This window comes from Chionomys nivalis, chromosome X (genome assembly GCF_950005125.1).
Source record: "Chionomys nivalis chromosome X, mChiNiv1.1, whole genome shotgun sequence".
Classification (NCBI taxonomy): Eukaryota; Metazoa; Chordata; class Mammalia; order Rodentia; family Cricetidae; genus Chionomys; species Chionomys nivalis.
In genome coordinates this window covers 90,064,925-90,087,864 of record NC_080112.1, presented here as the reverse complement: position 1 = coordinate 90,087,864, position 22,940 = coordinate 90,064,925, and the positions used below count along the sequence as shown (strand labels likewise).

General features: G+C 42.5%; 1 protein-coding gene across 3 annotated transcripts in view; it reads right to left on the bottom strand.

Annotated features, from left to right (window-relative positions):
• Window positions 1-22,940, bottom strand: part of Amot (angiomotin) — a 76,884-nt gene that overhangs the window by 33,197 nt on the left and 20,747 nt on the right. Inside the window, exons 2-5 of one of the 3 annotated variants that reach the window (XM_057759634.1) lie at window positions 20,536-20,602; window positions 13,884-14,032; window positions 10,819-11,752; window positions 3,973-4,423 (exon numbers count right to left, since the gene is read on the bottom strand). In XM_057759634.1, the coding sequence (XP_057615617.1) occupies window positions 3,973-4,423; window positions 10,819-11,690 (1,323 nt within the window). In that variant the 5' untranslated portion in view covers window positions 11,691-11,752; window positions 13,884-14,032; window positions 20,536-20,602. The remainder of the gene's footprint in view (window positions 1-3,972; window positions 4,424-10,818; window positions 11,753-13,883; window positions 14,033-20,535; window positions 20,603-22,940) is intronic. The other 2 variants (XM_057759635.1, XM_057759636.1) reach the window with 2 other exon arrangements.

Here is a 22,940-nt window from a genome sequence, read left to right as displayed (position 1 = left end):
AAAAAAAAAAAAAGATGGTGTTGCCGCTAAAAGTTTAATGGGAAAGACAGATTAGAACTGTACATACAACACTTCAGTGGCATCTTTTTTTCACAATTTACATATGGCCAGGAAGCAAGTGTAACATATTTAAGAACTAGGTTTTCAAAAAAGACTGTGAGCTCAGTAAATGATTGGACAGCTTCATAGGATTTCCATAGGACAAAGGTGTGTGTGTGTGTGTGTGTATTTCTGTGGGGGTGGAGTCAGAGCTGGGCATTGTGATTTCTGCCTCATGGAAGGCAATAAGATAAAATAGACTTCACACGATTTTAATTTCTAATTTTTTCTGATTTTGAAAATATTAATAATACTGTATATTGTATAGCAATAACTTTCTTTTGAAGCCTCAGAGCACTTCCGTGTGGTTCTCTCATTTTGCCCTGACATCTGCCCAGGCGATGTTACTTGACCCATGTTAGCAGAGAGAGTAGTTAAATCACCTTTACCAAGAACAAATCAGCAAATAGTCAGCCTCATGCAGTATAATTCAATTCCCTTTCACAACTAGCCAATCAAGATTCAGACAGTCAAGAAGACACAATTACGCTGTCAAGAGTGCAAATCTGAACAAGAATGTCCACATTATCCTCTCCTCCACTACAATCAAGCCAGAAAACTTAGGGCCAGACACTGCCAGAAGGGAACAAGGAGCAATGCAAAAAAAGAAAAGAAGTTATCCCTGGTTGGGGGAGGGGAGGAAAATAATTTCAGGGAGAGATGGCATTTGGAGTCAGATCCTGAAAGTGGGATTGGATTTCAATGGGTAGAGGTGAGGGGAAGGGTATTCTATTCTGAGTAAGCAAATGCATTCCCAGAGTGGCCAGGAGTCTCATTTGACTAGACACTGTGTGGTAGCCACAGGGAAGCTAGAGGGATATGGCTGTGAAGATAAGTGCAGTCAGGTCATAAAATGGTTTCAAATGCCAGGCATTTGGACTTTATCCCACAGTCACTAGAGTCAGTTGGAAACTAGTACCGATTTTTAACTCGAATTCATGTTTTGCAAGTCTTATAAAATGAGAAGAAAAGACCAACGTTCTTGTCCAGAATTAGCCAGAATCAGGAAGAAAAGACGAAATTAGACTCCAGAGTTTCTCTGCCACCAGTCCAGCTCCTGTGCACATGTAACAACTGCAGAGATTATTTGCATATAATTTATATAAGACAAATAAACCCCATGGCCTATTAAGCAATTTTCAAATTAAGGCTGACTCCTATAACCACTCTGCATTTCGATTCAGCTTTCCACTCTTCCTAAACAAAGCTCATGATGCTTTGGGAGGGGGGTGATAAACAGGCACCCCAATTGAGGATGGGGGAGGAGCAGTTGGGCTACAATCAGTTCCAATTCCAGCTGCCCCCATCTTCAAAATCCTGCTGGAGACAGAACTGCCTGCAAACAAATGAGGCTCACTGAAAAGAGCAGACTTGAAAGTGTTTTTCTCCTTGCAGATGGCACCAAGATAGCAGCACAGAAGGTGAAAACTGGCGAATGGCATTTAGAGACAAGATCTGCCGGGCCTGCGCCTGGTGAAGGCTTTTGCAGGAAATTCAAGTGCTGCAGAGGAGAAAATAAACATTTCCATTTGAAAGAGCAGGCTTGGTGTTGGTCTGCAAGAGGCAGCCAAGAGAAAGTGAGTGAGACTTCCTACTTGCGCCCAGGGCCCAGAGAAGGCGGCACCTAGAAGACAGCCCTTTTCTCCAAGTACACACATAGTCTGCCTGGGAAGAAGCTGTTGCTAATCCTTCTCCTTCCCCTTCCCCTTGTGGATATACTGTCCTCTTGCTAAGAGCAGTGCAACAAGACCGTCACAGAAAGGCCAAAAAGGGCCGAGCCAATGACTTGGTGTGGGTGGTAGAAGGCCTGGAAGACAGGGGGAGTGGTGGTGGGTTTCAAGATTTGCTTGTTCTACTTTCTGTCCCCAGGAGCCCCCAGTGCTCACTTGCTCACTCTCCTTCCTTCCTTCCTTCCTTCCTTCCTTCCTTCCTTCCTTCCTTCCTTCCTTCCTTCCTTCCTGCCTGCCTGCCTGCCTGCCTGCCTGCCTTCCTTCCTTCCTTCCTTCCTTCCTTCCTTCCTTCCTTCCTTCCTTCCTTCCTTTCTTCCTTCCTTCCTTCCTTCCTTCCTTTTTTTCTTTCTTCCCCCTCTTTTTCCTTTCCCTCCTTCCTTCCTTCCTTCCTTCCTTCGTTTCTTCCTTCCTTTTTAACTCTACTATCTGGTGTATACCCTATTTTTCCTTGCATTTTCTTCTCCCCTTTCTGTTCCTTTTTCTCGACCTCGGCATTGGCTAGAACTGGCTTCTCCAGACGTGCAAGCTATGATGATTGTGTTTTTCTGACATACGTCAGCACAAGGACCAAGCAATAAAGAAAATTCCTATTTTGCTCTCTGCCCTAGTCACCTGACCCAGCTGCTAGTGTCACCAGGGATCCTTGACAAAGATGATCTGGGCTCAGGAACCAGTAATTATGTCATAGATAAGGCCAGGCCACCCAAATTAAAAGTTAGAGAGGTCGAACCAGTTAAACAGGGTTTCTAGTCAATCGACAAAATTCATTTACAGCATTAGTGCAATGTGAGAGAGGGGAATTGTCAAACTGAGAAGAAAGAAAATATAAAATCAAGACGAAGTAATAGCTGTCAATCCACCCCAATAGCCCTCAACTGGATCTGAGGAAACTGAGAAAGCGGGCATCCTTTCCACTATATAAAAGCCACTTCACTATGGAAAAAAATAAGGCCGCTTCTCCTTTAGATAAAAGATCTGCTGTTAGCACATTCTTAGTTTTGTACATGCCCTGAAATTTCCATTCTTGTTGTCTCCTAGGGATAGAGCTGCTGAACAATACAAGGTTACCATCCTTCCCTCCCCACCTTTGGCCGCAACTTCCTGAACAGTCGGCAAGGAGATCATGTCACATGAACTCCTCAGGGTCAAAAGCTACAGAGGAGCCAAAGGCAGAACTGTATTCACTCAGCCACCCAGGCAAGAACTGAGGTTCAGGCCTCAAGATCCTCAACTGCTGAATTCCCAGCTTCAGCAGAAGGTGGGGGTGAGGGAACAGGGACAAATGGGAACTGGGGACACACACTCCTTTTTCTATTTCCTCTGCCTAGGGCTGTCACCTGTCACCCAGCTGTGGCGCTAAGCGCCTTTTGTGTGTCCCCCTCAACACATACACCCACACCAGGGAAATAGAGCAGATGCCGAAGCGGATCTGTACAGAAAGACCAAAGCAAAAGTGGGGAGGAGGGCTAGTGTCAAAGAAGAATTTGGAAGAGAACTCCCACAAGGAAGAGCACTGTCAGCCTTTTCCTGAGCCATACAAAATCTCAGCTGGTGGGATTTTTCTAGAAACTATGAACTATGGCTTTATACTTTTGACTCAAAATCATATGGGAAAAATATAATCAAGACAAAAAGCCTTTAAATGCTGGCAAGTTTTCCATGAGCACAGACCTTACTAATATTCTTTATGAAGAAATATATCTGATGACTTTTTGAATAAAATAACGAAAGAAGTCTTTCTTTAGGGTTATAGAGTCTGGGACATCTATAATATTTTTCTTTTAATATAAAAGCAAAATGTTACCTCTTTTAAAGAAAAAGGGGGAACAAAAGATGGTAGCGAGTGTTTATAGAATGAAAGTACATGATAAGCATTGTAAAAATTTCATCATGAAGTCCATTGTTTTGTTCTTATGATAATAAAAAAAGAGAAAAGTTAGTTATCCTAGACAAAGCCTTTTCATAAAGTTTGACCAACATCAGAGGAAGAATTTGAAAGATCTACCCACGCAAGATGGTAAGCGCACACAGAGGAAACCTTTTTATGATAAGTGCACACAGACGAAACTTTTATATAGGTATTTAACAGGTCCCACCAGTACGATTCAAAGAAGCCGCTATTGACCCTCAAGGGGAGCCATACCTTCTGCAGTCTGGACACCTTCTCATAGCATCCATCCAACTCCTGCCGCAAGTTCCGATTCTCGTCAGAGAGGATCTCAACCATCTGCTGGGCTCTCGAGACGATGGCAAAAGGGTCAGCTGGCATGGGCTGATAAGAAGCAGACGGCTGAGCCCGAGGCATAGCTGAGTAGGCTTCCCCTGGCTGCTGCTGTGGTACTGGAGGAGGCAAGGCGGGCTGGGAGAGACGGTAGTGGTCTCCCTGATGACTCTGATTCGGAAGAAAGTGTTGCTGCTGCCTGGGCAGGTGTGTAGAGTGGTCGCCTTGGTTAGCGGCCAAAGCGTGTTGGGCAGAAGACAGTCTCGTAGATGGTGGAGACTGCAGCAACGGATTCCCGGTCGTCAAGGAAGATGTCGGGCTGTGAGGCTGAGAATTCCTTGCCGACAAAGACAGTGAGATGTCCTGAGTTGTCCTGAAAAACACAGAAAGCCAGCTCTGATAAAGTTCATTCCCAAGGCACAAGTAAATGACACAAAGGGATACCCCCAAAATACAGGTAAAATGCGAAGCAAGCCGAATTAGATCCCCGCCAAAGAACTCTAGAGTCCCATTCTTACCGAGACATCCTGTGGCTCTGTCCAACAGCTACTGCTCACTAGCTATGAAGCCTTTGGAGATGAAACCAGATAACCTCTGAGGTAAGTATGAAAACTGTAAGATGGCTATCTCCACATTCATTCCTTAGTCATTTAAAATTCCTCTTGTACAAAGTAATGCTCACGGCCTGACTGAAAACTGAACCTGTCTGGAAAAAACTTTATGTATGCAAAGACTTCAATTTAGAAAATATGTTTACTTGGTTACTTAAAACAGTCGCTCGGTTGCCTTTCATCGTCCTATCTGCAACTACCTTTGAGAATTCATACACTCAAGAATTTCTCAAAGAGACAAAGACATTTATTAAATTAACACCAAATAATTATTGCTCATTCCAGTTATCAATTTAATAATACACATTAAGGAGCAATATGGAGGCTTGGAGAAGATACAGGCAACATTATTGTACTATTTATAGCACACTGAATCACAAAATTTAGGAATTAGAAAGACTTTAAAGGAATTATTTTCTTGGATAGGGTGAAACTAAAACCCAGAGAAGAAAACAGATGTGCTGAGGGATTGGATACGGTGCAGAGCTGAAACACAAGCCTGGAGTACATAACATAAGGCCCCGAGTCCCATCCCAAATGAAACAAACAGAAAGAGAAAGAAAGCCAAAGCCAGAGATCTGGGGAAGAGTGAACTATGGTGTTAGTGATAGCACTCCACTTCCAGCTCTGGCTTCCTGAATTTCTAAGCAGTGCTGTACAAATCCCCAACCTATTGCTTACAGACTGTCTCAGAAAGAAAACTTGGGTACACTGTTTAATATGGCTTCCTGATTTTTGGTAACTAATTATGAGACATGAAATATCAATACCTAAGTACAAATAATTTGTGCATAACTCTTAATTAAAACAATCAAAACATATGGATGTGTTATTTCCCACTATCAACACTAACAGGAAGCATTTATGTCTGTTTATTCTGAAGGCAAAAACATTATTTTTCAGCCCCTGGCCCAGGCTGAACTTTATATGTTCCTGAATTTCTCAATTCGGGGAAGACAGAGGACTAAGAACATGATTTAGATACCAAAAAGGTGTCCTCAGAGACTTTTGGTACCACTTACTAGCTCTGTGAAACCTTGTTCAAATTCCTTAGTATAGAAGGAGAGATAGCTCAGTGATAAGAGTAGTGGCCCAGTCAGAGGCCCCAGCTTTGGTTCTCAGAACCCACATAACAGCCATGTTCCAGGAGATCCGATGCGGTCTTCTGACAGGTATCCCGCATGCATAGAGAGCACAGACATACATGCAAGCCAATCACCCATACACATAAAATAAGTCCTTCTTAAATTTATCTTGCTGGGCATGAGGGCACAGTCTTAGCACTCATGTCCACACACTGAGTTCCAAAACAGTCAGGCTTCAAATGAATTGCAAAAATACGGGGAGCTCTACCTGTTTTGACTCAGTAAGAACTATAGCTTCTTTTCTACCGGTGAGATATGTTGACCTTGTTAGTGTCTTCCTGTTAATCTATGTGCTAATTTGCATAAAATTCTTGATAGAAGTTGGACAAGTGAGCAGAAGCCATTAACTTTTCACTAGCAATCCAGAGACTTTAGCACATTTCTCTCTCACACACTCCAGTAACCAGCATCCCCAACCACTCCTCCCTGTATAGGCTGTTTACAGCCCAGTCATCCCAAATATTTGCTCATGGACACAGCCAGTGACCTCAATACTCAACAAAAGTACTAAAACCTCTTTATACCTGTGGTCTGTCCCGCAGCCTCGTACATGCCTCTAATATACACACAATTCTTCCAATTTTACACACTTGTCGCTGGAACTAATTGGTAAATATGGAAGAAATCGCGTAAACTACTTGAGCATACAAGAAATGACACACTAGTCAAGCCTACAACTGGAGAGCTGACGCCATACATAACCTTTCTTCCCTAGAGCCCGGGGTGGTTTGTGAACTTACGTGGTGAAAGGTTTCCACTTCCCATCCTGTACATGTTCACTTTCTATACAGGTAAAAACAACCGTGTGCTTCCTTCCCAAGAGCTGTTTTAATATGTCTAATGCAGAGCTGGAATGTCCTGAGATTTGGGAGGAGGGGGCCTTTGAATCTCTTGGGCGAAAGAAGGTCTTAAATTTCATGTTCTCCAACCCTACTTTCAAAATGTAATGAAAAAAAAATCCCAGCACTATCTTTTGCCCTCGTTCTCAGGATCTGAAAGTCCACTGCCTGAGGTATATCTCTCTCAAAGCTTGAACACATAGTTTCAAACAGGGCTTCCTCTCCACAGCTCCCCTGGGAGCTTATCAAGCATAAGGGGCCTTTTACTCAAACAGACTTAGGCATCTGCCTCTCTCCTCCCTGAAGGGTGAATGGCCTGTCAAGGCCCTGGACAGTGCACAGCTTCTCAGGGTTCTAGCAAAAGATACTGCAAGGTTTCCGGAAGGTCTCTGGGGTCAGATAAGCCCAGGATGAAGATAAGCCAAAACAAAGCAGCTGCCCCTTGACTTCCCAGGCTACAAAAGGAAGCAGAGTGCTGGAAAAACCAAGGCAGTCCTTCCCTGGCAGATTTGAAAACAAGTAGTTGAAAAAGTAGGGACCCACTCCAGGCAAAAGAATTCCAGCTGGGCTTCAACATCTGCCCACCATCAAAAGGCAGGGCAATGGTAACCCTGAAATAAGGGTCTGTTGGAGAACATGGGGCTCAGGGAAGAAGACACAGGTTGAGGAGAACTCTGGCCTACGTCACAGGAAATAAAAACACACTGAAGACTACATAATAAAAGAAAAAGTAATGATAGCAATAAAGTGGCCAAGGCGAAGGCAGTGCACTCTTCAGGTCCTTCCACCCCACAGCATCTCCAAACACTCCCCACTGCCAGAACTAACTGGGAACAAGGAGCCAACAAGGAGACAATAGAATCACATGATCCCAGGGACAACCTGATCTGCCCCTCTGCTCCTTCTCTCCAACATCCAACTCCTTAAAACTCACAGGCTACTAGTGATCTGCAGAAGAGGAGACCTGGCTGGCTATCTATGGAAGAGACCACTCACCAAACTTGAAGCTGCTCCCTAAACCTGCATTGAGAGAGTCGATATATTCTCAAAAAGAGCTTGTAAAGACAAAAAGGGAAAGTAACACACATACACACATCCCTAGCAAATACAGACCTTCCCACCCTGCTACCTCTATAGGGTCCCCATTCTCTTCAGTCACTCACTCATGCGCCCATGAGTATGGGCATACCTCTCTCTCTCTCTCTCTCTCTCTCTCTCTCTCTCTCTCTCTCTCTCTCTCCAGAGCAGGTGCCACCAGCAGCCTATAGCTGGCTTCTCACCACAGAAAGGGTGCCTCTCTCCCAGGCTCTGCGACAGTGACTGTGAATCGTGGAACAGCTTGTGAATAATTCCAGACTGTTCCAATTGCACAAGTAGCTCTGTTCTGAGCTACAGATTTAGGTCACCCTGAGATTCTGTTCAACAAGCATTTCAAGGAACCTCAGATCTGGGCATGATTTCAACACCTGAAAGGGGGTGGCTGCTATATAAACAGAAGTGATTTTGATTTTTTAAAAGCACTTGATCAGTGTATAAACCCAGGATACAAAAAAAACAACAAAAAAAAACAACAAAAAAAAAACAGTTCAGTACTCAGACAAAGATTTAGAAATTTAATAATTCTTCGCATGGTTTGGCTTTATTTCCCCATCTGGAGCTCTGAGCATTCAAGCTATTTATTTTTCTAAGGAGGGAGGAGGGCATGGGGATGATGAAGTAATCAAAGGACTGTTTATAACATTGTGTTCATTTGAACAGCAAATCTCCAACAGTTCACCGACTCTCTGAAGGCAAATGAAGGCAGGGTTTTCTTTCTAAGGGCACTTTCTTCAGAAAAACTGACATTTTATCCTGATCTGTCATCTGCGGGTTCAGAATTAAGAGGTAGGTTTTCTATTTTTTTTTTTTTTCAATTTTTCTGCGAGCTACGGCTACTTGGGAAGATATTCACAGGCCATATAGGAAATCAAGCAGGAAAAGGTGTCAGCGCGGAAAAGCAGAAGACTTGTGGAAAGCTGTTGGACTGCCTCCGCCTGCCAAGGATCTTTCAATAGGTGCCACTCCCCCACGCAGGGCATGCAAAACGCTTAGAGACAGAGTTTGTTGGATGTATACTCAAACTTCGCATGGAAAACCTCTAGCTTAGGCAATTTTATTATTCATCCAGCATATCAATATGCTGTTCGTGTCCCGCAGAGAAGCAACTGTTAGAGTGTACCAGTGTGTTAAAATACTGCTCAAGGGCTGGGGGCGGAACTCAGTGGAAGGGCAGGGCGCTTGCTTAGCGGGTTGGAGGCCCTGGATCGGATGCCCAGCGCTGCCAAAAAAAAAAAACAAAAAACAAAAACAAATAAACAGAAAACAAAACCAAAGGTAGGTCAGCATACACTTTGTTGTTTCAAGGGCCATGAATTGAGATCCACAGAAAATTTAGAAGGAAAGAGAAAAGACACATATCTTCCTATAAAATATATGCAGCTTAATTTCTCTGGTTGTTTAATCAGTATGGGAAAGAAAAACCCCTCTTTGTCCCATTATTTATTTAGGCAGATCAAAGAGCTTTTCCATCTAGCTTCAAACACTGTGGGAGTCATTTCAGATCACAAACAATACTGGTGAATGAGTTCTGAAAATAGCTTTCCTGGGAAGGCGGGCCATGTGCTGAGCTGGGGCTTTGGCTTCAGCTCCACACCCTAGCCAACACACTCTTCCACAAGGCAACAGATCAGACATCACCCCATCCACAGGCCAGAAGGGAGGCAGTGCCTCCAATGTGTCCATACTGATGGGAAAAGCAAAACAAAAGCCCTAGGCTTCCTTGACATTTTCCTAGCTTGAATGGATTTCCACTAAGCTATGCAGTCCAAGGGTGCAGGCCCTCCCTGGGTCTTCCATTTCACTGGGCAGATGGGAGATGGGCTCTTGTAGTAGTTGAAAGCAGAAGGGGCCCTGTTCTTATCCCATTTTCTGTCCTGAGATGATTATCAAAAATCAGGCTCCTGCCTTCTGAAAACTTCAGAGGAACTTTCAAAGGGTTAAGAAATCACCCTGGGTTAAGGAGAAAAAAAAAAATCCTAAACCGGTAAAGCAAGGGGAGGAGCCTAAAATGAATTGCCTCTGGTCAAGAAGAAAAAATCAGGACCTGGAGGGGGAGAAAAGAAATACCAGGAAATGCTAGGTAACTTCTCTTACCTCCGCCCTACTCCACCCCAAGTGCCTTATCTCCTGACTCACCAACTTCAAACCAGGAGGTTCTTTCCCAAAGGAACGAATAGAGAGGCGAGGAAGATACCAATGAGATCACGGTCTTGGACTGTGAGCCACCTAGGGCATCAAACTTATGGATACCCATCATTACCTAACCCTGGTAAGAGGCCAGGATGCCAAGCATAACTGTTTCATTGCTGTGTTTGTTTAACCGTTCCCCTGTACCATGTCCTAAAATTGTACCAAAGAGTAGTAATATAACCAATAAAAAAGAATCAGGATTGGGTGAGTAGTAAAAATGACAATGGGTGCTGAATGATTAAGAAATACACTTAGGAAGAACAAAAGGTATAAAACGGAAGGGATGGGCAAAATTTTGCACATAGATTTTTAGTATCTGGAAGAACTTCTACAGAGATAATATGAATTTAACCTAGATGCTTAAAAACATGACAGGCAGCTGCCTAACCAGCTCTCTCCAGAGGAACCAAGAAGCACCCCCTGCAAGATATTTTCTGAAGGTCAAGGCAAGGAACATTCTGAGCCAGCACATGCATATAATTCTTCTCTCACCAACAATTGTATCTGCCTGGCTCTTGAGTGTCAAAAAGTATCACAATAATTCTCTGAGACAGTACAACTAACAGGAAACAAACATTGCTCCACACACACAAACGTGAATTGTGAGTGATGGAGGTGACACAATGTGGCAGACTTATTAAAGTCCAAGACAATCTGCTTCTATTTCTTAAGGAAAGGCCTTTAAGAACTCGCAAGATTAGAAATAATGACCCTTCTTGCAGAATCCCAGGAAAGAGAGCACATTAACACTAAAATGAGGCACTGCTTTTCTCTTCAGCCACTGGGAAGTTTGTTATATCAAGCCCTTTCCTTCCCTTTCCCAAAATGCAGCAGGAGAGGCTGGTTGGGGATAAAGCCAGGAAATGACAGAAAGGGAACTCTTACCTGGCCGCGCCATACTCAGGGGGGTGCTGATACCTCATCAGTTGCCCCTCTGTTCTCCCTGGCTGGTTCAGGCGATGCTCGCTATAGAAGAGCCCTGGCTCTTGGGGCTTGCACACTACAGACTGGGATGGCATGCCCTTGAAAGGGTATTCTGGTGGGGGGCCTCGGTGTTCCATGCCCTTCAGACTATGTTGGCTGGGAGGTGGCCCTTGAGCCTTGTAGAAGTCACTGGAACTGGTGGGATTCTTGTAGAGGTCACTGGGTTGTGGTGGGGAGAGGGGAGCACTGGTTACAGGTGGGTGGGCTTTCACTCCACTGGTAGCCAGTGACATCTGCATTAGTCTTTCACTCAGGGATCGGACATGCCCTTGCTTAAGGTCTCTAAGTCCTTCATCTTGGTGCATCTTTCCAGGATTGAGTCGCTGCACTGATGGGCGCCCCTCGGTTCTCATCTTTTGGTTAGTGACTCCTGTGACATAGAAGGCAGCGCCAACACTAGCATGCTGTTGGCCCCGGAAGTATTGTGACTGGACCTTGGCTTCTTCATAGGTCGGCAGTTCCTCATTATTCTGCATACGAGGGGACAGCTGCTTCTCCATGACGATGTTTTCTGACTGGATTTCCTGGCCCTGGGGTTCTTGTCGAGCAGGGTGTGCCACGAGCTGCTGGTGGTGATCCTGGGGACTCAACACGTCGGTCTGAGGGCCGGGGTTCCCACTGCCAGTGGAGAATGGGGGGCTATTCCCTGTGGCCTGCTGGTGTATGGCAAGCAGATTACGATTCTCACTAGGATTGCCATAGCGAAGCTGCTCTTGAAGCAGGCGTTGCAATACTGTAGTTCCTCCACTTGGCTGTTCTTCAGAATTTCTCATCTCTATAGCTGGCGTTGCTTTGTGAAGAGAGAGAGAAATTGGGCACTTGGGCTGCCCTTGACCTGGGAAGGGGAAACAGGAAGCTTAACATCCAGGTGATGGATTAATCAGTCCTCTAAAGGGGAAGAAAACGTGTTTTTGAAGGGGAGGAATCCATTACAGAAACAAAACAGAGGAACTGCATTCATAAATCGTAGATTAATTCCATGCTTCTTGTCTTTAGCACTGATAGGTTGAGGAACATTTAGTTCAAAAAGTGGTTTCCTCTTTTACCATGATCTAACTAATCCTGACTTACTTTCTAAAAGGAGTGGGCCAGCAAGGAGCAGTCAAGTAGGGTGGTGGTCAGAGCGGGCAGTTTTCTAAGACCCTTTCGAGTTTCATCTCTCTGTACTCTATTTAAATCAAAACTAGAAATCTTATGCTATGAAGGTAGAGACAGAGAAGTGGGCAAAGTTACCCCCTAAACAGGATTTATGAATAAGTTCAGCATGTAATATAGGAAAAATAAAATTCAAAACAATAACTTAAATAATAGGTAAAGAGAGCTTAGCTAGCACAGGCATAAATGATCCCTGCCTCAATGTCATTTTTTTCTCAGATTGCCTATAACTCTGAAACATAATCTTAAAAACATCTTTTTAGTATCCATTTTGGATGCTCCATTACTTAATAAGAAAATAGCTTTGAACAAGTATTACTGACACGTTTCTCTTAGGCCATCAAGGAGAGACATTAAGGCAGCTTGCTGTTGGTGTTAGGTAGGACAAGTGGATAGGGGGAAGAACCTCTGACATTTAGAAACTGAAAAATCCAAGTCCATCCTTCTGAAACAACATGATGACCATCTTCATCAGCTCTTCTAAAGAGTTACTATGGATCTTGTCAAATAGACAGCAACAGCACAAATTAAGATCTACGTCATAAGACTATGGCAATATACAAGGTAGCCTAAGCCAGTGCTCTTCTTTTCATGACTTCTGTTTCCTCATCTGAAAAATTGAAGGGCAAGTCACATGCACCAACCCTCCCGACTTGCGCATGTCCATTTACCAGACACTCAAAGACTCTAGAAAGAATCTGTCCTGCTAAACACTGCGAGTAAACAGCAATGCTAAAGCATGAGATTTTCACTGTAGAGACCTGAAGTAACTTGGTGTGCATGGACATGTCACACAAAAGTCACTGTGAGGGCCAATCTACTGAGTTTCGGGTTTCCAAATGAAAATGCCGCACTCTACCTACCAGGTCTTTATTTGGACAGTAAGTCTCCCCCAGCTCTCTGCAAATCCCTTTCCTTAGTGCTGCAGGGCATTCAGAATGGGGACAGCAGATGGACATGCTCAGCCTCTGGCTTCTCTTCCTTCTTGATGCCTATCACTACGTGCCTTCCAACTGTTCTATGGAATGAGCTAACCCAACAGTTTCCCTCCCAAAAGCACATTTTATTATTTTTTTATTCGGATATATAATTATCTTATTGATGGGTTTGTTTTGTGATATTAGAAATGGAACTCGGGATCACAGGCATGCTAGGCAAGCACATTACCGCTGAGCTATATTCCCAGCTCAAAAATAAATAAATAAATAAATAAAATAAATAAAAACAACTCTTTTGTATCTCATCCCTATTTTGGGGAAAAGTGTAAGCTAACCACCAAAAGGCTACCTAACTTAGCCTGTAATCATATTCCTCTCCACTCCTGTAACACTCTGTGGTTCCCAGATTTGGACTCAAGACTCAAATAGAAAAATCTCTTCTGTTGCCTGAAATTGGACAGATGACTACCAAATTCTTTTCTTCTAGCAAAAAAAAAAAAAAAAGGTAGAAACAAGAATGTTTGTAGTTAAGACAAATATTACTTCTAACCCTCTCCCACAAGGCAGGAGAATGTAGACACTGAGCTGTCCCAGACCCCATACCTTCAAAGGTATGCCACCCCCTCCCGTGCCACACCCGTCCTCCAGCACGCACACATAGGCTCCCAGGCATGCCCTCTTGTGGGTCAGCATGCACAAACTCAGGTCCCATGTGCTCAAGCACATGTACTCAAGCACGTACACACATACACACTCACATACACACTCACAAACATACACACAAATACACACCCACCCACAGGCACACTCTTACACACACACACACACAGACAGACATGTGCGCGCACATATATGCACACCAACGGTTCATACCTATTTCTGCTTTCTTTTAGGCTTAAAGCCTTGATGAGGATAGGGAACTCTTGCTTATGGGCAGCTCCAGAAACCGCAGCAGCAGATTCCCTCTCCCCTAACACTCAGGTTCAGGGTAAGCGCCGGCAAGAGTCCAACCACAGGTCACTCTGAAATGTTCAGGAAGGGTAGGGAGGGAGAAATCAAAATGTCGTTTCTAAGTTGCCACCATGAGCCAGCAATTAAACAAACTACTCCTTCCAAGGGATAGTCTTGTCCTGTGTTGCTTGGCTTTGAAATGAGTGGCTTTGAAATGAGAGCCCACTGTGCAGCAGGTGTGTGCAGGAGGTCATTCCAGTCTCCAACGGGACAGAAAGACTAAGAAGTGACCCTGGAAAGAGCCGCTGTGTTCAAGTCTCCCAGCCTTAGAAAGCCATGCCTATTGGAACCCTAGATGGTGGTAAATACCCACAATCACTGTTACCTTGGGAAACAACATTCAGTTGGTGTCAGTAGCAGGATAGATTCGTGAATTTAACTACCTTACGACCAGAAGGGAAGGCAGACATTGTAAGTTAGATCCAGAGTCCAAAAAAAAAAAAAAAAAGACCACTGAATATCAAACTCCTGACTCTACTGCCACAGCCTCGTGCAGGCAGAAGAAAAACAAACTTCAACCAAGTCATTTAATATTTATTGAATATTGAGCATTCCAGACATTTGCCAGCCTCGTACTAGACATGATGAGTCATACAGAGATATACAAAACATAGTTCCTGCTCTCATTGAGCTTACAATCTGATTAACGGCCAATCACCCTTGCAAGAGGAGGAAAGCCAAACAGCCTATTGGGTTCAAAACAAAACAGAATATGCCTCAGATTGCCCTCTCGGCACTTTCTCTGACCCAGGGTCTCAGCAAAAGGAATCTACTTCATTTCATTTCCATTTGAGATCATCTTCATTTACAGCTTTGGCTTTGAATCCTAAAACTCCCTCCAAGTCCAACCATCGCTACTGTAAAACTGAAGAGTTTGTGTTTAGGTAAGGTTGCACATGAACCACATCCTGGCCTAGCCATGACTCATTTGTATCACTTTAAAGGAAGAAAAAAAAAAAACTTTTACTGCACACCAGAGGCTCTGTGAGAAGCATGCCAATGCAGAAGAAGCACATGAGCATCATTGTATTTTGGGAGCTTTTCCAAAATTTTCAAGTTGAAAAAAAAATCCACAAAACCACACAGTGATTAATTTAGCATTATTTCCTTGCAATGTTGCCAAAAATAAACGAGCAGATATGGAGTGAACAAACCCGGAAATTTGTCTTTCCACCTTGTTTTGGTCCAAATTATAATCGTGATCAAAAGCAAAACTGCCTCCAATCTGCAAGGTAATTATTTGAGGGTGTCTCCCCCCCCCCCAGTGCAAAGCAGAGAAACACCTTTTAATTGGAGTCAAAGTGAGACTTGGGAGTAGAACTCTGGTAAATAACTAACATGCTCTTGTCCTACTCTGAAGAAAACAAGTGTCTGCTTTTCAACCGAAACCAGAAAATGGTCCTAGGCTTTCAAAGAGGAGCCCCTGGAGGAAAGGCACTACAGAACTACTGAGATTCTTCATGCTGATTTGAGACTGGCTTTTTCCTGCCTCCCTGATCTTCACTGGAGAAAACCTTACTTGACCAAAATCACTTTCCCCCGCCCCCTTAATTTTGTTCAAGTTCCTCCAGATCTTTTTCAGACCCCAAATCACTTTCTGATACCAACGAGACACTGTGTTCTCCCGCTTCCTTACCACATGGTTCTGGTTTCTGTTTTACAGGAAGGCAAATCACCTCATGAGAAAACAAACAAACAAACAAACAAAAATTATACAGAGTTCTCCTCAGCTTATGTCTCTTTTTTGATAAACTTTATGTCCATCAGCATGCTAAGGAAAAACATGACACTATTAACAAAAGAGAAGATCCTTTGCCTCATGCCCAAGAACCAAAATAATAGGAACTATGTAACCTTTAATTTGCCCACACTTTTAATCATGCCACTGCCAGGGATCTGACATCATCTTCAATCAATAAAATAACCTTGTTGCTCTTGGACACACAGAGCGCCTTTGAGGATAGTGGACCAGAAAAGAAAGGAAATGCCTAGCTCTGTTTCTAAAAATGCAGTATAAATCTATATATCCAGCTCCTCTGTAACAACAAGGCAGCAAGGTGAAGCTAAATTCTTGCTCCACTTGCAGTCATGAACCTCTCCCCATATACCTGGAAAGTGAGCCAAACATATTAGATGTTTCCCAAGCCAAGACCCAACAAAATCAACATTACAAGGTGGCCAGAACAAACCATATTTTTGCCCTTCAAATGAATTTTGCAATAAGCCTATTAGGTCTTCTTTCTAACCCTTCTTCTACTTCCTCCTTCCATTCTGCCTTTTACTATACAAACAAGGATGGAAAACCTAGTCTAGAAAACCGGTTTCTCTGCCATATTTGGATCAATCTACTTCATACTTTATTTCCAGAGAAGTGGAAAGCATCCAGGTCAAAATTTCTGTGACTATGTCTTTGTAACTAAAACATCACATTACACACACACACACACACACACACACACCCTTATTAAAAGCAAGAAGTCTGGGCTGGAGAGATGGCTCAGTGGTTATATTAACCTGAATCCTCTTCAAAAGGACTAGTGTTCAATACCCAGCACCCACACGGCAGCTCACAACCGTCTGTAGCACCAGCTCCATGGTATCGTACAACATCTCCTGGCCATCACAGGTACTGCATGTACGTCATGCACAAATCTATCCAGGCCCAACACCCATTCAAATAAATAAACCTAATAACAACAGAGCCAGGAAGTCCCAGTAGATTCATATGTGCTCTCTGGCTGGGCTGCTTAATGGCCTGATCTTTCATAGACACTACCTTTCCCAAGAAACCTTGCAAGCCAGAGCACACATTCAACTCTGTACACAGGATGTCACTGAGCTGAACAGATAGTGGGGATACAATAGAAACCCTGCGGCCAAGGGTTCTATCATCTCATTTCTCCAGTTTAAATCCTGAATTAAGTTCTTTGTTAATTGACCTCATCCATGTTTCTTTACCTGCATAGGTAACAGTAGCATCACCTAGAAATTAAGATCAGTGGTATACACATAATGGAAGATTATGATCAAGATTAAGAGAAGTAGAGGTATTCCACGTAAAGTGTGAAGCATGGATCCTGACACTCCATAAAAGCTCAAAAAAGTTAACTATTGCTATAATTATTTTGTCAACTTAGCTTTTATTCTAGAATGCTTTAAAAATGTTATGAAAGTTGTTTCATTTAAAGTCCCTATTTGTGTCTTAGTTACAGGGTTTCTAAGCCATCAACGGTCAGAATTCTGATAACTCTTGGGAGATCACTTAATGCCCCACAGTCCTGTAACTTGCAAACTGGATAGGCATTTGCTCCTGCTTAGAAAATTCTCGTAAGGGGTTGGGCAGTGATGCACATGCCTGTAATTCCAGCCTAGGCAGGTAGTTCTCTGAGTTCGAGGTCAGCCTGGTGTACAGAGTGAGTTCCAGGAAAGCCAGGGCTCCACAGAGAAACCCATCTTTCAAACCCCCTCCCCAAAAAGTAATGTGTAAGGGAAGAGTGGGCATCAATTCTTTTCTATATCATTCATTGCCTAGACCACGTTGGAAAATTACTGTAAGGCCTTGAAATTTTCAACCCTTACTGAGGAGCATGTGAGAAATCTGCTTCTAAAACATTAATTTATTTAAAAACATATTATATTTTAATTACTTTATTTTTATTTATTTATTTATTTATTTATTGTGTGTGTGTGTGTGTGTGTGTGTGTGTGTGTGCACCAGTGTGTGGCCATGTTCACTATGCTGTGCCTGTGCAGATCAGAGGTCAACTTGCGGGAGGCAGTTGTCTCCTTTTACCTTGCAGATCCTGGATATGGAAATCAAGTCTTCCCAGAGGCAGGTACCCTAACCCCCTGTGTCATTGTGCCCAGGTCAGAATTGTTCATTTTTTTATCCCACTTACACTTCCTTTTATATTGCTCTGAAGCAACTAACCCAAACATATTCATGGGCAACAAAATTATCACGCAGACAGTGGAGGGGTCAGTGAGACACACAGTAGTGGGGTGAATCCTGTTACCACCTATTTTTTTCCTCTGATATACATCATTTATAAAGGGGATTATTAGACCATGGTACCACATCTAGCCACTTAATGCCTCAAAAAAGTACAAGGGATTCATAAAAGCAGGACACACATAAAAGGAAGAAGGTTTAAGAATTTTCCTAGATCCTTGCTGCCTTAACAGTCTCTTCCACACTATGGTATTGTTGTTTACACTTTATTTTTATAAATAACATAAATATAGTGTGCACATAGTTATAATAAAGAAGATATTATTTTTATAAATAACATAAATATAGTGTGCACATAATTATAATAAAGAAGATAAATCACTTAGAAATCCAGTACTTCAGCATTGTTAAAATTTGTAAACGCTCTATTTAGACCTGTATAAAGCAATGGAAAACATCTAGTTTTGATTTTAGAGACAGGGTCTCACTGCATAGCCCAGACCAACCTGGAACTATGTAGTCCATACTGACCTTAATTAAACTCATGGCAATAATTCTGCTCAGTTTACCCAGTGCTGGGACTATGGGTTTGAGCCATCACAACCAGCACAAAGAAATATTAATATGCACAGAATATGGGATCTTACGTTTCATTTTATTATAAGCCTTTTACCCATGTTTTGGCATAGACATCATAACAAATATTGTAATGGCCATCTAATATTCCAATGAATGAGTGTATCAAGATGCACTTACCCACTTTCCAATTAAGATAGTCAAATGACTCCCAATTTTGTGCTGGCCTAAATAATTTCATTAAAACATCTTTGTGATTTAACCTTTTGCTATATTTTAGAAAAACATTTTCTTAATTAAATTAATGAAATCTTAAATCCTAATATAATATTGTTTCTTAATGATACAACCCCACAAGTGAAAGGAGTGGATCAAGGAGCAAAAATGTTTGTGAATAGCCATTTAAAAAGTAAATATACAAACAAAAAAGTAGCAGAAAGCAAAGCCCCATGAAATCTTTCTTTCACTTAATAAAATGTTCTTCTGCCCCCGTTTCTCCACCAGGTCAGAGCAGGGCTCTGGGGACACTGGGAAGCTTAAGCCAAGAGAAGCAGTTTAGGACCTCAGTGCCTTTTGAAATGGCAGAGCGTGGAATGTGGGCTCCCCTAGGAATCTAGCTTGCATGCACTTGCCCCAAATTGCCATTTGGCCAAGAAGCTAATTAGTAAGAACATCAGATGGGTGAGAACAGGTTCATGGCCTGTAATGGCTTATATCATCTTTCATTTTTGCCCTTGGAATGATCTGACCGTCAGCTTGAAGACATTCAGTTCTAGTGACCCAGCTTCTTACTTTCTGAGAACAGAATTTGTTAGTTTTGAGAGCCCAATCTTCGAATGTACATGAGCAAGGAGCCTGTGCATATGCCTCTATTTGCAGCTTCAATCAGAGTAGCACTTTTAACGGTGACCAGGTTTAATATAATATGAAGAAATGCCACCTGTTTAAATTGTCAATGTGTTATAGAAAGAGCACATATTTTACCATACAAAGTCACCCGGGTTTTAGGTTTTAGTTAGGGAAGGCAGCAGACCAGAGATACCCATGGCTTTGCATGAGGCCAATTTCTTTTCCTTTTTTTTCACTTCTTTTGCAGAACTCTCAGAAAAGTGGGTTCAGCCCCCACTTCAAAGATTTTCACTAATCATGCTCCATTTCTTCACTGCCCTGAATTCTGCTCAACATAGAAATGAATTCTGTCCTCTTTCTGTTCCTATGGCCCTTGTATACAGCTGTTTTAGCATTAACCAACATTTAGTGAGCATTTACTATAGCTAAAAGTGTTTAGCTTTCACTTGTACCAAGAAGACACTGGAGAAGAAAAAAGCAACAAATATTTCGAGCCTAGTCATCAGGAAGTCCTGGGAAGGTAGGTCTAATCTAAAATCTTCTGTAGAACAGAGATTTGCAAAGAGCTGAGTCGAAGGCACCGAATTTGTGGACCTACATGCTTTCAGAGACATTCTGAAATATATCTTTGGATGTCATTGGTATATGTGGAAGTGCTAAAGTTATAAGAGAGAGGGCTGGGCCACAAAATAGGAACAGAATTCACCAAGGCCGAAAGTATGATGGACCCGGAAGAAAATAAGCATTCGAGAAATGCTTACATTGTAAATGTGAAACAAACACCTTCACTTGCTCTCAGGTCACCTTCTCTATATAATTTAAATCCAGAAGCCCTTGCTTCAGGATCTAAGTCCCCAGTAGTAATTCAGAGACATAAAAGAAGGCAATTCTCCTCACTGGTGCTTCTAAGAGTCCAGGCAGAAATCACAGGAAGCTGAGCCAGAAATGGAAGTGCAAGTTGGTAGAATACATAGGATGGGGTACGCTCTTTCTATCCCAGTACCTAAAACACCAACTCATGTATTTAGTGTATGCAATATGGGCGTAAAGAGTGAATAAGACCTGCCCAAGGACTTTGATAGAAGCTACAACTGGAGAAAAAGTATGAAAGACATAGAATATTAACATCATTATTACCTTTAGTTTCTCAGCCTTCTCTCTACGGAGTCAATGGTTCTTCCACTTCTGTTAGCCTTCTCAGCAGCTGTGGGGGGAAGTAAAGACAGATGTGAGTAACTCCACTTTACAACTGGAGAAACACAAGTGCAGGGCACATAGCTAATGCTAACTCACTGGATCAAGGTTTCATTGTTGCTCCCCAGTAGGGTCAGAATCAGAAACCAAATCTTGTGACTTCCTGCCTGCCCTATATTCAGGTAAAAGACAAACCCTCCCACAGACTTCTTGCCAAGTTTGGAAGAAGACAGTTTACAACAGAAATCGTTTAAATTAACTTTAGTTAAAACTAAGAGAAGCTCATTCAAAAAGCCAAATCCCCTGAGCACGCCAACAGTCTGTCTACATAAGTATGTTTCCCCAACACGAAAGTATTAAGACAGTTCCCCAATAGCAGGAGGACGACTGGCTTCATCTAACTCTCACTGGTGCTATGCTGGCATAACTCGAAGCCTCCATTTTGCTGCAGACTCTGGAAAGGAGCCCCATTTGCTTTCAGTCAGGTTTTTGTGTCGGAGTGGGGTTCAGGTGCTGGCTGCAGGTGTGGCATCCAGCAGGTGCATGGATAAGAGCCAGTGTTTCATATCTTCATGCCAAAGAACCTGAGTCGCTCTCCAAAGACAGAGGCAGCCCCTCCTCCTGCTGCCAAGCTGCAAAAACCAGGAACTTCTTTTGACTCTGTTGTCTTGTAGAACTGAATCTAGACCCTGCCTTCTCAAGGAAGGACTAGAGGAAGATCAGTTACGCCACATGTCAGAAAGCCTAAGTAACTGCCCCACTCAAAGAAACTAATGCAGGCATGGCCCACAAAGAAAAAGCATCAGGGACTAGGTATAAAGAATGGTCATCTCCTACAAACTGTGGAGGGAAGGAAGGCTCAAAGTAGACCTTATATTTTATCCCTCTATAGGACATCTATTCTTTTGCACACGTCCCTGAAATCTCAGAAGCTAATATTTCTTTCCCTAAGAGGTGAAGCAAAATAGAAACTATTAGGAAGGCAGTGCTTATGGTTAGCCCCACCCTAACCCTTTCCCTTCATGTTCCCAAGAAATAAGTGCTTAGCCTGATCACAGAAACAGCAGGGTCAGAAAATTTACCACAGTGCCCCACACAATACTAATTGGCAGCTGCAGGCAAAAAGAAAGCTCTAGGGGGTAAAGCAGGTCATCAATATTTTCTTAGCTCCGAAAACTGTTTGCTTTAGAAAACAATCTGCCTCTCTCAATCTCTCTCTGTCTCTCTCTCTCTCTCTCTCTCTCTCTCTCTCTCTCTCTCTCTCTCCTTCTTTTGACATATGTATGTACTCAGGCAAACACACATATAGGCACACACACACATACACACACACACACCACACACAGGCGGGGATAGTAGAAAAAGGTACAAGAAAATCATGGAAGAAAAGAAAACAGACTATAACCTTAATAAAATACTGTATTATGATCCACTGTATTTCCTCAGTTCATACAGAGAACTCCCATTAGTAAGTTGTGGTTCAGAACTCATGATCCACAAGGTAAAACTGGATGCTAAATTAAAACGGGATCACTGTATAAACAGAGTAAAACAAAGATCTAAACAAAAAGCCCCAAGGTAACAGAGGAAATTCTATTTCTTTAGAATTGGCAATCTAAATGATTTTCCTCATCTGTGATTTTTTTTAAGCTTAAATTTGGTATCACATAAGGGGGAATGTCACTAATTCAATGCAAATCAGTGCCCCTGAAGACAACTAAAATGAATAAAGGATGCGCTAATTAGCTTTCTAACAGGGAAGGCTTTAATTGAACTTTTCTATAACAACCTTCATCAAAGTTTCCAGGGCAACTTCATAAAAGATGTCAAACCTGGCCCATATTTATATCGCCTTAAAATAATTCTCAATACACAGAAACACAGAAAGCTGATTTCTCTTCAATGCTGTTAACACTCAGGCCACTACATTTTCTGATGTCAGCAATCCCCTTCCCACAAATATTTCAAGTATGCACCACCGTCATTCTCCTTTCAATTATGTGGTTTCTCTGCTCCTTTCCTGATTGAGTCCAGGCCTCTCGGATAATGAGAAGCATGTGCTGGGTTAAAAAAAAAATGCTCTTTAAAAAAATACATACATCAGTTTCCTCTGCATCATAAAATGGGGCGACAATCACTTGTCCTTATCAGAAGTATCAAAATCTATGGGATATTATAAAAAGGGAAAAGATCATCATCAATGTGTAAAGGTGACCAGTTATTGTAATCTGAAACAACACCAATAAATATAAGCGAGATACCCCCCAAATCCACCCTTTCTAGCTTGGCCACATTTATATTTAATGTTATCTTAATGTTGCCTTTGGGGGTATTTAAGTTCTGACATA